The sequence below is a fragment of the Pestalotiopsis fici genome (assembly GCF_000516985.1).
Source record: "Pestalotiopsis fici W106-1 unplaced genomic scaffold PFICI_Scf_1, whole genome shotgun sequence".
Lineage (NCBI taxonomy): Eukaryota > Fungi > Ascomycota > Sordariomycetes > Amphisphaeriales > Sporocadaceae > Pestalotiopsis > Pestalotiopsis fici.
Window position 1 is genome coordinate 1,256,926 of NW_006917091.1, and position 15,431 is coordinate 1,272,356.

General features: G+C 43.7%; 6 protein-coding genes across 6 annotated transcripts; 5 read left to right on the plus strand and 1 right to left on the minus strand.

Moving 5' to 3' along the window:
* Nucleotides 1-4,875: 4,875 nt before the first annotated feature.
* PFICI_00391 (uncharacterized protein) lies at nucleotides 4,876-6,356 on the plus strand (the record flags this gene model as incomplete). Its single annotated transcript, XM_007828972.1, has 2 exons — nucleotides 4,876-6,090; nucleotides 6,150-6,356. The coding sequence occupies 2 exons, from the start codon at nucleotides 4,876-4,878 to the stop codon at nucleotides 6,354-6,356; spliced, it is 1,422 nt and encodes a 473-aa protein (XP_007827163.1).
* A 250-nt stretch (nucleotides 6,357-6,606) lies between these two features.
* On the plus strand, nucleotides 6,607-7,509 carry PFICI_00392 (uncharacterized protein; the record flags this gene model as incomplete). Its single annotated transcript, XM_007828973.1, has 1 exon — nucleotides 6,607-7,509. One exon carries the CDS (start codon nucleotides 6,607-6,609, stop codon nucleotides 7,507-7,509), a length of 903 nt encoding a protein of 300 aa, XP_007827164.1.
* Nucleotides 7,510-7,864: 355 nt separating this feature from the next.
* PFICI_00393 (uncharacterized protein) lies at nucleotides 7,865-8,315 on the minus strand (the record flags this gene model as incomplete). Its single annotated transcript, XM_007828974.1, has 2 exons — nucleotides 7,865-8,004; nucleotides 8,054-8,315. The coding sequence occupies 2 exons, from the start codon at nucleotides 8,313-8,315 to the stop codon at nucleotides 7,865-7,867; spliced, it is 402 nt and encodes a 133-aa protein (XP_007827165.1).
* A 91-nt stretch (nucleotides 8,316-8,406) lies between these two features.
* Nucleotides 8,407-9,356, plus strand: PFICI_00394 (uncharacterized protein; the record flags this gene model as incomplete). Its single annotated transcript, XM_007828975.1, has 3 exons — nucleotides 8,407-8,419; nucleotides 8,541-8,954; nucleotides 9,016-9,356. 3 exons carry the CDS (start codon nucleotides 8,407-8,409, stop codon nucleotides 9,354-9,356), a joined length of 768 nt encoding a protein of 255 aa, XP_007827166.1.
* Nucleotides 9,357-10,644: 1,288 nt separating this feature from the next.
* Nucleotides 10,645-12,642, plus strand: PFICI_00395 (uncharacterized protein; the record flags this gene model as incomplete). The annotated part of the gene is made up of 1 exon (XM_007828976.1): nucleotides 10,645-12,642. One exon carries the CDS (start codon nucleotides 10,645-10,647, stop codon nucleotides 12,640-12,642), a length of 1,998 nt encoding a protein of 665 aa, XP_007827167.1.
* A 338-nt stretch (nucleotides 12,643-12,980) lies between these two features.
* On the plus strand, nucleotides 12,981-15,173 carry PFICI_00396 (uncharacterized protein; the record flags this gene model as incomplete). The annotated part of the gene is made up of 3 exons (XM_007828977.1): nucleotides 12,981-13,413; nucleotides 13,500-13,735; nucleotides 13,803-15,173. 3 exons carry the CDS (start codon nucleotides 12,981-12,983, stop codon nucleotides 15,171-15,173), a joined length of 2,040 nt encoding a protein of 679 aa, XP_007827168.1.
* Between the last annotated feature and the right edge of the window lie 258 nt (nucleotides 15,174-15,431).

A 15,431-nucleotide genomic window follows, 5' to 3' on the forward strand; every position in this document is an offset into this window, starting at 1 on the left:
TTATATATTGTTATATAAATTAATTTTTGCAAAAGCAAAAATTTAATGCGATTATATTACGTTAATTATATTTAGCTATAGCGTTAGCGTTATAATAGCGGTGCGGCACCGCTGCGCAATGCTTATATAGGAGGTTATTATAAATAAATTCGTAGTAATATACCTCGACGATATATTTATTTACTCCAAAAATTTTAACGAACATTAATAATATATTAAAATAATATTATAAAAACTATAAAACGCGAACCTGCTAATTAACCCAAAAAAAGCGAATTTTATAAAAAAAAAATTACCTTTATAAGATATATAATATCCCCCGAAAAAATTAAAATAAAACCATTTAAAATCTTAATAATAAAAAATTAGCTTACCCTAACCTTAATAATAAAAATTAGATTTTTTTTAGGATTTATAAACTTTTACCGAATATTCGTTTAAGGATTCGGAGGTATCGCTATACCGCTTACGCACCTAATAAAAAAAATATACTTTTTAACTAAATATTTAAAACACAAAAAGCCTTCGAAATAGTTAAAAAACGAATTACGGATAAACTTATAATACGCATAATAAACTTAAAACGGGAATTTAAAATCGAAACAAATGCCTTAAATTACGCTATAAACAAATAATTTATATAAAAGGATAATAACGGAAAACCACACCCGATTGCATTTTATAGCAAAAAATTCACAAAAAAATAATTAAACTACTAAATTTATAATAAAAAATTTATAGCTATTATCGAAATATTTTAAAAATAAAAACACTATTTTAGCGGAATTAAATATTAAATTAAAATTTATACTAATTATAAAAATCTAGCCTTATTTACTACTAATAAAAAATTTAATAAATAATAAATTAAATAGGTAGAATTCCTAATAAATTTTAATTTTAAAATTATTTATTGCAAAAAATCAGAAAACGGCAGAGCTAATACCTTTAGCCGAAAACCGGATTATTTCCAAAAAATATTAAAAAAAACTAATATTATCCTTTTAATAAATAACGAAGGAAACCTAATACTAATTATAATTTTATACGCAATTATAAAAGTAACTAACGATAACAGCTAAATAAAAAAAATTATCGATATAATACGACCATTACTCCAAAACCTATTTTATAACCTAATATTAAAAATAAAAAAATTTAAAAATATTATTAAATACTAAAGCAAACTATAAATACCGGATAAATTCCGAAAAAACCTTATTAAAAATTATTATAAATTACTAATTTATAAATATTAAAAAGTTTTTAAAATTTTTAAACGAATTTAATAAAAATTTAATTACCCGAACCTTTAATAAATTGTTAGTAATATTATTAAAAAATATAATTTATATAATAAAATAAAATTAATATAATATAAATAATATAAAAAGCTATAACTTATATTACCGCTAAATAAAATATAAAAATCTATTATATTAGATTTTATTATAAAATTACTATTTTCGAAAAAACCTTTAACTAAAACCTTTTACGATAATATCCTAATATTTATAAAATAATTCACAAAATACGCTTATTTTTTTTTTATATAAAAAAGCCAATAATATAAAAAAATTAGCCTATACGTTCCTCCGAATTATAGCTAATTAATACGGATTATTAAATAAAATTATTTTAAACAAAAATAAGCTTTTTATATCGAAATTTTAAAAATTATTTATTAGCTAGCTAAAATGCGATTATAAGCTTTTAATAGCTTTTTATCCGCAAATTAACGGATAAATAAAATAAGCAAATTAAATATTCGAAAAATACTTTAAATGCTATATTAACTATAAATAAAATAATTAAATTATATTATTGCTATTCGCATAATTTATATATAATAATATAATACGAAAACCTACCAAAATATTATTATTTTACGCTAATTACGGGTATAAACCCGATATTACTAAAAAATTATTAAAAAAAAGGAACTTATATTATACGCTATTTTACGCGTTAAATAACTTAAAAATCTATAAACGGAATTTTAAAAAACCTTTATCGCTATTTAATAAAAAATAAAATTTTAATACGATAAAAAAAATTAAAGGACTAATTTTTAAAAAAAAGGATAAAATTTATTTTTTACGCAAAAATATTAAAATAAAATAATTAAGCGATAAACTCGATTTTAAAAAACTCGGATTATTTAAAATCGATAAAAAAATTTCGAATATTAATTACCGATTTAAGCTACTAAAAATTATAAAAAACCACAAAACCTTTTATATTTTATTATTTGAACTAGCATTAAAAAACGCTAAAATTAACGAAATATTAAAAATAAAACTAAATTAGCAAAAATATATCGTTAAAAAAATTATTAATTATAAAAAAATCGAACGCGAATACTAATTTTACGTTAAATAAAAAAATTACTTATTTAAAAAAAATATTTAAAAACCTAAAAAATATATTAAAAATTATATCGCTTTTAATTAATACTTTTAATTTTAATAAAAGGACCAAAATTTACAAAATTATTTTTAAAACCGAATACCGATTAATTAGGCTTATTAAAAATATTTAACGATTAAAAATTATTTATTATAAAATATTTATAATTTTTAAAAGCAAAAAAAACCCTATTTTCCTTATTTAATTTTTTTATATTATAAATAAATAATTCGGAATTATAAGCCTTTATTCGTATTTTAATTTTCCGAATCCGAAATAACCGATTAATAACGGCCGTTAAAAAAAATTAAAATTTAGCTATTTTTTTATAAAATTCTAAAAAATTATCGCTTACCTCCTTTTTTTTAGTTTTTAATTTCCGCTATTAATCCAAAACCTTCCGAAGCGTAAAAGCTATTAAAATATTATTATATTTCCGAAAAAAATGCGTAATATATTTTAAATAACGAATCGATTTTTTATCCGTTATTTAGTAAAAACGCTTATTTTTAAAATAAAGCGTATATAATATATTTATAATATAACCGTTTAATTTAATAAAATTAAAAAACTTAATTCGTTTATAAGCTTTTCGTTTTTTTATTATTTCCGATAAAAATTCTAATATAATAAATATATATTATAAATAAAGCAAAAAGGAATAATAAAAAAAAAAATAATTACGGTATATAGGTATTACGATTTATTTAAGCGGCCTAAAATCTTTTAAAGATAAAAAATATAAAAAAAAAAGCTAATATTACAAATATATACCTTTATATAAAAATAAATAAATATATTAACGCTTAAAAAAAAAAGGGTTTAGCACTAAAAGCCGGAAATAAATTAAAACAGGAACCACTATCTTTAGTAACTGCTAGCCAGCTGCCTAATAAAATTATAATTTTAATAATAATCTAAACGGTTAAATTATTAAAATTATTAAACTCTTTTAATTTTAAAATTATAAAATCGGCTTAGTATTATAATTTAAAAAATATTAGTAAAAAAATAAATAAATATATATTATAAAAAAATTTCCTATATAGATAATTATTATTTTAATAATTAATTTAAGCATTTATTTTATTTATAAGTAAAATATTTAATACGTTTTAACGATTATATTTATAAATTAGTTTAATTACCCTTATCTTTAAATATTTATTATTTAATACCTTTTTTTAAAATTACCGTTCCCTATTAGCATAAACCCTAACACCTTTTATACTTTAGGTTTATTCTAGAAACCCGTAGTATAGCCGTTATATCGGAGCGAAAAAGGTATTCGGAACCGGAGGCTTGTATACGCCACTCTTATCTGCCTTTCCTATCGGACTTGTGATCCCAATCATCTACTACTACTCAACCAAAAGAGTCGCCCCAACTCACTGGCTTCGCCAAATACATCCGGTCCTTCTCTTGACTGGTGCGCATGCTTGGTCACCTGTAAGTTTCCTTCGCCATGTTTTTTACGTATAGAGATATACCGAATCGGCATCATATTTGAGTCCCTTTAACCTTTGGAACTGCTCTGTCAAATTTAGCTGACTGACTTTTTTCGTTCCTGTTTCAGTATAACATTTCGTATTGGTATCCAGCCATCATCCCCGGGTGGATCTCATGGGTGTACCTCCGCAAGCGTTACTTGGCATTTTGGTCAAAGTACAATTATATTCTATCTGCCGCGTTCTCTGCCGCTATTGCCATTGCTGGCGTTGTCATCTTCTTTGCTGTATCATATAATGGTCTCGAGATTGATTGGTGGGGGAACAATGCTGATACTGGCTGCGAATCGACTGCGTGCACCCGGTTGAGCTTGCCAAAGGGAGAGTACTTTGGGCCAAGAATCGGTACTTATGCTACATGATTCTGTGTCAACTCTCCCAAGATCAAGTGCTGGAAGATGGGTGTTGCGCAGAACCACATTCTGAGGAACCACTCTTGTGCTGAAAATACTCTGTAAAAACGAGGAAGTTTGTACCCTAGCTAATACTATGTGCGAATTAATAAGATCAACCTTTGCAGTTCGTATTAAATTTGAGACGCTGAATGTAGAGGAGCAGATTTTTTTTTTTTAAAAAAAAAGAAAAAACTAAAAAGAAAAAAAAACTCGACGCCCAAAGCAGTACGACGTGTATCATCCAATCAAGGAGGTTTCGGCCTGTATGAAAAGAGACGTTGTCACATTTACAACAAATGAAGCACGACGATTACCATCGAGGTATCGTGCACTAGAAATAGATCCGCCTGCCTTGGCTGGCGGGTAGCGTGTAACATGATTGGCCACCATGTTGATAGTCTATCACTAAGGTAGGCAGCAGAGGCCCACTCAATATTTGCTCGAGTCATCAAAGTACAAGCTTGTCCATCTGGTCAATTAGATTAGACACGAGATTTCTGAAAAATTCCCAACTATTTCATAGCACATGATACTTTTATTCAACTGTGCCGACCTTCAGCAAAATGGTGGTGGTCCATAGGAAACATTGGCCGCCGGCCTTCAAGGTCGCCGTCAAGCATCCAGAGACAGGCCGCCCGTATCACCCAGGATCGTGGGAACTCAACCATAGCGAGGCAGACCGGCTCCTGGTCGAAAAAGCTGGTAGAAGCAACCATGAGCTCACCGACGAGGAGCGCGACCAGATCAGAGCCATGCCGGCCATGTCTTCGCCGATTATTGTGAAAACACTGGCGGATCCATCGTCGCTGACCGAGGAGGAACGCTGCCTGGCCATGGACTGGCCGCCCGAGCAGCAGCGCCGGGCCAACATTGCAGGCGTCGGCCTTGGTGACATGGACCCAGACCAAATCCTCGCCCAGACGGCGGCTGACCCGGGCTGGCTCCGGACGCGCGCTCAAGCCGAACTGATCGTTAATCGGTTCAACGTGCGGCCACGCCTGCCGCGCTTGGACTTTTGGGAATTTCCTTACGATCAGAGGACAGCCGACAGGCTGGTACAAAAGAAGGACGATTTTTTTGTATATATGAAGGCGCGCCGCCAGCAAGACCTGCTGACACGTCCAGATCCGATTTGGACGGGTGCCAAGGAGAAAGTGACGGATCTCGAGAACCAGGTCGAAGACAAGAGGGCTTATGAGCGATCCCGAGAACATGGCATGCACTGTCTCATTACTACGCCAGAGTGGATCAGACAGCTGAAACGCGAAGATGCAACGTTTGGATTCAACATTTACAAGACTGCTGAAGTACCAGTTTTGTACGACGAGTTTCTCGCGGCGGAGAGGAAGCGGCCGTCTTCGCGAATCCTTACCATGGCAACGGTCGACACGTTTCAGGAGTTGTGGAAGTATTTCATGAATCAAAGAGTATTTGGGCAGTCGGGAGAGATCCGCTACATCAACCTGCTGCTTCGAGGCACTAACCAGGCCGATCTGGAACGGGAAAACATGGTTTGGACCACCGGTGATCTGGAGGCCCCTGCCGCTGATGCTGCTGCATTCAAAAATCATCACCGGTTGGCTCGAGCGGGTTGGGAAAATGGTATTCATCCAAGATATTTCCTTGTCATGGATAAGGAAGGATTTCCACCCATCAAGCATGTCATTTTCCGCCACCGAGCCATTTTCCCCGAGGTTTGGATCTACGATGCAGAGTGGGCGCCACCACCGGGCGTAGATGGTATCCACGACGAAGATGGCTACCAAGGTCGCATAAGGGTACGTGAATGCAAAGCTTCAAGCTTCCTTTGACTACGCGCTGATATTTGTTTTCCCAGATGCGATACCCATATCATACCTACATGTATTTCTACCCCCTGACCTTGGAACCGGGATTTGACTTGAAGACATTATGGATGGAGCAGGAGGATAAGTCGAAGCCGTATCCATTTCCTTGGACTGATATTGGGTATCATGACTATGGGTATTCGTCTGAAGAGGACGAGGCATCTTTGGGCCGTTTGTGGTTCGAGGGGAAATGGTAGTTGTCAAAAGTGGAGACGTAGGCCGTGCATTACTCAATTAACACCCAGTCTGAGCTCCCCGTAATTGCTGTGGCTGATGCATTGAGGAACTTGATTGGGCAAAACGAACCGACCAGCCACATTTAAGCCCTTTCCAGCCAAGTCTTTATAACAGACTTTTTTCGGTGATCGCAGACGAAATATCAATGTCTGATTCGCCAAAGCATGCTGAAAAGCCGTCTTGGGGTTACAATGCAGGCCCAGCCGCGACATGGATGAACTGCAGCGTCTGTGGACGGTCAAGGAGGCGGCGAATGGCCATGGTCTATTCGCCGCAGCCGACATCAAACCAGGGCTTTTGATCATCCAAGAAGCGCCTTTACTGACGGTCTCGCGCGAGGAAGCCCAGTCGGGATCTGAGCACATTGGGATTCCCGCAAAGACGGGGCTCTTGACGGCAGAGGACCAGAGCCGGATGATGGACTTGTACCACAACCCGTCGAAACTGCGCGAGTTTGCGGAATTCCAGGGTCGGCCGTGTCCCGGCGCTCCCCACATAGACTCGGCCGTCGCCCTGGCCAAATTCTATACCAATGCCGCAACCATTACGACGGGCGACTTGGATGCTGGCCTCTTTCCTACCTTTTGCCGCATGAATCACTCGTGCATGCCCAACACGAGCTGGGGGTACGACGAGGTTTCGGGGACCATGCAAGTCTACGCCTCGCGCGAAATCAGGCATGGCGAGGAGCTGACGGATGCATACACGGAGCTGGCGCGGCCGCGTGCTCGTAGACTCAAGGAGCTGGCCAACTGGGGCTTCCAGTGCGAGTGTCTGGTCTGCGAAGGGCCCGACGCCGAGGAGCACGAGACTCGGAGGCGCCAGGTCTGGCGGATCAACGAGATTCTGAACCTCTACGACGCCCACAAAAGAAAGAGCGGAAAGGAGAGGCCAGTCTTTGCCGAGATGCCCAAGACGGATGAAGAGGCCCTGAGACTAGCCGAGGAGAGCGCGGCGCTGCTGCAAGCAGAAGGCCTTGTTGAGGAATTGGGCGCTGCCTATGGACGGTGCGCCAAATTCGCACGGGCAGCTGGGCTTTTCAAACTCGCCGACGAGTACGACGAGAAGGAATTTGAAATTCTCGTGTTAACGACCGGAGAATGCTCGCCGTAAGCCAGGTTGACTCCAGAAGCTAGCTTGATAATCTCTGCCCATAAATTTACAAGCTTGGTTTCTAAGACCGATTCGTCCCTTCTTGGGTTTTGCCGCTGTTAGCCGCCTCTGTACCGCCTCGCCCCTATCATCCGCCGTTTTGCCATTTATCCTCCGTGGCCCCAGACAATTGTTTTGGTACGACCGCTGGTGCTACCGGTGCCGCCGGTTATTATTTCGTCCACCGCTCCCGTCCGGCTCTTACGCAGGCCCAAAAGATATATTTGATTCAAATTGCAAAGAAGCTAGTATTGACCTTCTAAGCATTCTGTGATCGCTTTTATCCTTAGAAATCCCGAAAGCATTGGCCAAAAACTCATGGACGGCCATTCCGGATCTCATGCATGCGCTCCTGTTCCCTCTTTCGCACCTCGTCCTTAGCAGCGGGTTTATGTTTCCTCACCTCCAGTGCGTGCTCCACCTCCTTTTTAGCCGTCTTCTCTTTCTCCACGCGATCTTTCCGCTCCGCAATATCCTTCTCGACTTCCACCTTTCTATGACCGACCTTCGTGCTGAGCTCTTGAACTTCCCTCGGCCGTCGCGACCGCCATCGAGCGTTCTATGAGCAACGTGTCGAGCTTCTCTACAGTCTGCGGATCGTTGTGCTCCAGGCTGAGGGTCATGGCGGCGTCCAAGTGCCACTCGTTGGTGATCTCGTCGGTTCCGCCAATCTTGCTTGTGCTTTCTGCGTTGAGGCCCTCGAGAAACTCCTTGACTTCCGTAGCCTTGGTATCAGGGGGCAGCTTCGTGGCGAGCTCGTCTTGCATGCTGGGGAGGAGTTCTGCAAAAAGAGACCACGCCCATGCGTTCACAACGGCAGCGCCAGTGCCACGCCAGGCGAGCTCCCGAATCAGCTCCATGGGGACAACGAGTTTGTCGGGCCCGCCAAGATTGATCAGCTCCTTCATCTCCTTGGTCGACACCTCTGCTTGATTTTCTTGAGCTTCAGAAGTTCTGTGTCTGTTTTGAATGACTTCACTCCTTCCTCATAGGTCTTTGCTACCTTGGCCAAGTCCGCCTGGCCAAGCTCCGCCTCGAGATCTCGGACGCTACCAAGGGTCTCGGGTTTCTTGAGAGCAGCGTGCCCTCAGTCTCGGACGACACCGTTCGCCTCGCTGCCGAGTTCCTCAAGTCATCTCTCTCCAGCGTCTCTCAGGAAGCCTTCCGTTCCGTCTATGAGTTATGGTGTGCTTTCAACTGTGCAACCCTTGGGCCTACGACCTTCTACGACCCCTGGGTGAGATCAAATACGCTGCAAACGTTTGGCAACCTAACTGCAGACATACTCAAGATCAATTTCGACCAAAGCCTCGAGGCCGACAAGAAGGCCTGGTGGGACCGCGTCAAAGACAACCCTCGTACTGACGAGACAGTCTCCATTTCTCTGTCGACCAAGTATCACTCCAGTGAGATCACTAAGCTAAAAGACGACCCGCATGCTACTCGTCGATCTTACGTGGAAAAAAGCAATGGAATACGGCTTCAACAAGAAATGGTTCGACATACGCCTCAAGGGTATCCAAGTTTATTTGTGCGGTGCGCGTGTCTACATGGACAAGCTGCCCCCAGAGGCACGGGGATCCGCAGATGCTAGCAAGACGATCAAGCTGATCCTCGAAAGCCGGGGCAACTATCGATACGTGGACGAGAAGGGGCAACCGCATGAATTCTACCTGCCAGGCTCCACCTTTGACTTCAACTACAAGATTCTCATGGCGTCAGAAGTGGGCTTCCCCCGCCGGTCGCAAAATCTGGTATCCGGCGCAGGAGACCAAGGAGCTGGTGGAAAGTGCTGCCGTGGTGCTTGAGGATGAGGCCCAAGATATGTTCGCCTATGAGCCGGTCAGTTCGTTGGAGGAGGGTGACGATTTTGAGCTGGGGTTGCCGAGTCTGGAGGTTACGGAGAAATTCTCCTTGCAGTCGCCGCTAGTCACATGGACAGTGCATGCAGACCCATCGGTGGATCTGACGGACGTGACGGACATTCACTTGGTATTTGATCTGGCGCTCAGAAGGGCCAACGAGAGTCTTTTTGGGTGACCATGTAGATGAGAAGTTGACGATCTTGCGATTCAAGACACCTCTGACGGGATCAGAGGTCGGGTACGCGAACTGAGTGGCAGCGGCGAGCTCCAAGCTTGAAGACACAAAGATCTGTAATCAAGGAGTGAATTGTAAATATCCCCTTTCAAGCGGCCCCAAATACCAAAGCACGCCTATCCATGAGCTGACAAAAACAAGGGTTCGTACCGTTTGCTAATGAGCACACCTGGCATGTTGGCCTATTAGGTTACGATTGTTGGGGCTATCACAAAAAGTGTCAGCCCGATAAGATGCCTTATAATGCGCCACCACGAGTTTGTCTTCTCAAAAAAGGCATACTTATGATAAAAGGATATAATAAAAAACTACATTAGAAAAGCACCACCTTTTTAAATACATGTAGCAAGCAGTATTACTCTGGCGGTACGGGGAATGCAAAGTCAGTGGTACCCGGTTTTTATCGACTATACCATGGCTTAGCGCTTACTTGTAAACTAATAAGTTTCGAGTCCAAGGTTAACTAAGTACATATGTATATCTGTTGCGGAAACGCGTGTATATCTTTACACTAGCCTGAGCTCAGTGCGGAGCTCCCACTTTTGCAGATATGGCCTGGCGATATATCGCGCACCACATTATCTCACGTTAAATTAGCGCACTCCTTCTGACAAGGGTTTTGTGTCCATACGACTGAATAAAGTCCAATGTGTGCTATTTGGCTTGCACGACAAGCTCCTGGGTGTATTCGAGGCATGGTTCTATGGGAGTCTCAATGTTCAAAGCCGTCTCCAGAAAAATCAGGCTGCAGGAAAGGTTGCATTCATATCCGTGTGGTGATAATCTCGTGATGCCGCGTAGCATCCCGACACACGTGGTGAGAACTATGATAAGGCGATCCAATTAAACAATGCAAGGCTTTCAGCCCCCAAGAGGACGCATCGGGGTGATTTATGACCAACCTCTCTCGCCCGCTTGTGCAAGATTTCGCAGTTTTTACCCTCGCAACCCAACTAGGTCACGGCTCATCAATAATCTTGAGACTGCTGCATTATTATGAGCAGGCCGAAGTACTCCGCCCTGCTGGAGCTCGCATCAACCCGGCAGTTCCGGCTGCTGAAACTGCACCGTGGTTTTAATGAGCCCCTCTCGGGGGAGCTGATCCACTCGACAATCCATCAATCGCCGCCGTTTCGAGCACTATCGTACACGTGGAACACGGCCTTTGAAGACAATGATAGCGAGAAGGACCTGCCACCCAGCGTTATCATTGTCGACGGCATTCCCGTGTCAATCGGCCAGAATTTGGCCACGGCGCTAGTTGCCCTTCGTGATTGGCATGGCGGCGCTGACGGCTTTGTTTGGAATGATGCCATTTGCATTGACCAGAACAATTACGCTGAGCGCGCCTATCAGGTGTCCATCATGGGCGAGATTTACAATGCGGCCGACAGCGTTTCTGTCTGGCTGGGAACCGAGGCACAGGACTCGGACCGGGCCATAGACTTCCTCAGGCTGCTGGCTCGTGTCCACCGGGAGCCCAAGGATAGGCGCACCAAGACGCTGGCGATGGCTCGAAATCCCAAGATGGAAGCCGAGTGGAAAGCACTGGATGCGCTTTGGAAGCGACGCTGGTGGCATCGCGCGTGGGTGCTGCAGGAGACGGCCCTGGCACGGCGATCCGACTTCAGCTGCGGACGCGGCCTCATCCTTGACAGTGACGTCTACGACGGCACACAGGCGTTGAGAGATGTATGGCCTGCCTTGCGCGAGATCCTGGCTGTGAATTACGACATTGTACTGCGCGAGTCAACCTTTAATGCCATCAACGGTATTACGCGCATCCGCAAGGCACGTCTAGAAGGCACACTTTTCAACATGCTGACGTGCCACTTCCGCACCACGAGCCCTCGTGCTACCGATCCGCGCGACTATATCTTTGCAAAAATGGGCTTGGCCTCAAATGGCTACTTGGTGAAACCCAGCTATAGCGAATCTGTAGAGGAAGTCTACACACGCTTCGTCGTCGACTATATAGAAGGCACGCGCTCCCTTGATATCATTCATTCTGACGGCCGCCCGCGAGTGATTCCCAATCTGCCAAGCTGGGTCCCTGACTGGTCCACTCATCATAATGCCGAGCCTATCCAACCCGAACTGACCGCCACTCAGCTCGAACCGAATCCCAGCTACCGTCCCTACCGGGCCAGCAACGAGCTACTGGCGTCGGTTGTCTTCGAATCGCCGGTACCAGTAGCAGAAGGAAGATCAACTGCATCAGCAGGTGCGCGGCTTGCCAAGCTGAAATGTCGTGGACGATACTTTGATACCGTTGACGGGGTCACGCGCGTCGACAAGGAGGTTTCGTATGAGCCATACTATACCTACGAGCGCATTGTTGACCCTGCAGTTGAACCACGGTCTAACAAGAAAAGCTTCTACGCTAGCGAACGCGAAGTGGTCGAGGCCATCTGCAATAGCGTCTTCTCGGTAGTCAATCATGACGGAAATTTATGGCCTGCCGGGTCAAGCAACACCCTCATCTCGCACTTTGCCAATGCCGAGGCACTCTTACAGCACAGCGACGAGTATGACGACTACGATGGTGACGAAGACAGAATCGATTTAGAACTACTAATTCCAGGGTATCGCTGCTTGCGTGACTTTAGAATCGGCGGCCGCACGATTGCTGATATGATGTGCGGGGCAGCATCGCACAGGCGCGCTGTAATGCCGGTACGGAAGGCAAGCCATGAATTATACCACAGAGCCGGTAGCGGTTTTGGACCGCATGATATTGATAGAAAGTTTAGAGACTCTCTGTTATATCGACGCTGGCTGACGACAGCCGACAAGGGCGCAGTAGGCAGCGGCCCGTTGGAAACGAGGGCTGGCGATGTTGTGGTTATTCTCAACGGCTGCACGATTCCTGTCATACTGCGCCCAGAAGGTGAGGAGCAATACTCTGTCGTTGGTGCTGGGTTTGTGCATGGTATCATGTATGGCGAGGCTGCGGAGAATAAAACTGACGAGCGGTGGTTTGCACTGATCTGACTAGACGGTCCTTTCGCCAAGGCTCAGTCAGTACACGTGGAAACTTGCTTTGGTCCGTCGACTTATCCCTTGAAGCAGGATAGGCTGTTGTGTGTAACTGAATCGGACAAATTGGTCAGAGCTACGAATTGTTGTCATTTAATGAAAGAAATCATCGGTGCATGCAGAGCTACATACATTGGCTTACGTAGTACAGGGGTCCCTCCAAGCTGAATACTATGACGTCACATGGCTGCCTGTCCCGGCTGTGACTGCACGAAACGAGGGAATTTTCGTTGTGTCGAATATCTGACTTCCAGAAGATCGACAGAAGCAAAAGCTCAAGGTAGTCTCAAGAGATGGCACTGTGCTCACGCTGCCTCGCTATCCCATTCGGTATCCTCCCCGATCATCCTCCCGTGGGTAGTTTCTATCGCCTGTTCGACGAAAGTGAACTTCCTTCCATATCGTGTGAATATGAACAACAACAGCCGTTGGGATATCCATGGCACACCGATCTAGACTCACTGGCGGCGTCTGTGTCCGCATGTGTTCTCTGTGCTACTATCCATCAAGGGTTTCAAGTGTGGCTGAGCCACTTTGAGCGTGGCCAGAAGAAGCAATTCTATGTCGAGTTCCAGGATACATATGATGAATCCGTACCAAGCGGGGAAAGGTTATGGTTAACGAAGCGCCCTAGCCAAAGTCCTGGGCTCAGTGTACTTGCGAAGGACCCCAAAAAGCGTCGCAAGTTTTATGTCCTTGCAGTTGTGGCATTCAGTGTTGATGCAAGTGAGTTACTTAGGATATGACCAACTCTCCGTCTTGTTCCTATTATTCTACCATTGCATCGCTAACTTTTCCTCACTGACGAACAGGCAACCCGGCAGCCCATGTTATGCAACTGCGTCCACCGGAATTAGACTCCGGCTCAGTGCACAGTCTCAATATTGCTGCAGAGTTCTTGAAAGCATGTCGTGATCAGCATGATGGCTGTCACGTCGAGGAATCCCCATTGCCGACTAGGGTTCTTGACACCGACCTCCCAGATGGAATGGTAAAACTCATCGAGCCTCATGGACAGTCTGGAAAATATGCTTGTCTTTCATACTGTGTAAGTAAATTGAATTTCTTGGAGAAACGCTATCTATGCGCCTTCATACTGACCAAGCCATCACCAGTGGGGCGGAGTTGATAATTTTATCACCTCTCAGAGCACGATTGACTCTAGGCGCTCGGGATTTCATGTTTCAGAGCTTCCAAAGACATTGGGTGACGCCGTGAAGACGATTCGGCATCTCGGCATTCGTTATCTATGGGTCGATAGCCTTTGTATCTGCCAGGACGACCCCCAGGATTGGGCCCAAGAGTCAGCTCGAATGGCCGACGTCTATTCCAATGCTTACCTTGTAATTGCTGCAAATCGCTCTGCCGACGCTTCTGGTGGCTGCTTCCATTCCCGCACCGCCCAACCTTCATGCGAAGTCGACCTCCCAGGTTACGCCGACAATGTCCATGTCAGATGTGTACTTCTCAGCGATGAAATCGACTGGGATCACGGGGGTTTCACTTCTGAACCCCTCTCAAAGAGAGCTTGGGGTTTACAGGAACGCGCTTTGGCTCGGCGCGTTCTGCATTTCAATTCTCGGCAACTATACTATGAATGTGACAACGGTATTGTGAGTGAGGACGGTAGCCGTCAGACTCGCCTGCATGGTAATCTTCCACGTCCGCATCAGAAGATAGTTCAGTCGGACAAGGAAAATCTACATACTCTATGGTATTCTCTGGTCTGGGAGTACGGGGAGCGTGACCTCACATACGCAACTGACAAATTACCGGCTATGAGTGGCCTCGCCAGGGTGCTGTCAACGAGAATTGGAGCTGACTATGTAGCGGGAATCTGGAGCGATGCATTGATTGACGGCTTGGCTTGGCAGAGTCTCGACTCTGGGCAACCAGCTTTACAGGATCCTTATGTCGGTCCAAGCTGGAGTTGGGCGAGTTATGGTGGCGTCGCCGCCATAGGGCATGGGCGGAGATCCCGATACATTGACATTGCGACAGTTCTAAACTGGAAATTGGAACTGAAATCCGAGGCGAACCCATTTGGCGCATTGTCCGGGGCGTCGCTACAGATTCGTGGCCCGATAGTTCCTCTCTTCGCGTCGGAAGATACAGATGAAGATGCCGTCAAACGCGAAAGGGCCGGGCTTCCTCCATCAGTGCGGGGCACAACCTCGGACGTAGAGGACGCCGAGTCTTCTGAGTATATATTCTTTGATTACGAAGAAGTCCCCAGATCAGGGACATGGAGAAATATGAGCATGAAAGTCTTGTTACTGGCCACCCTCGTGGCAGAAAATGGGAACGATGAGGACAAAGATGAGGAAACAGAGCCAGACCCATCAGTATTTGGCTTGGTGGTAATCGATGCAGGTGCTCCAACCGCAAACGAAATGCAAAGGATTGGTTGGATGTTTTTACCCGCAAAAGAGGCTGATAGAATACAAGAAGACGAAGCCAATTGGCGGACTACTAACCTGATATGATGCACAAGACCTTCTTCCACCAACGAAAGGGGACGGACGAAAAGATAGCTAGATCCTCAGAGGCTTTTTTTTTTTTTTTTTTTTTTCCCTTCCCTGAAGTTTTTAAGAGCTATCTAGTAGACTCCACCAAGTGATCTATAGTGCGTACTATCTCAGTGCGACAATACAAATGTGTTGCCTATGGTGATTGCAGTGTCATGATAATTCCAACGTTCTAGTCAACACGTGTCCCCTGTCCCTCATTAGACCTCAGTGTAA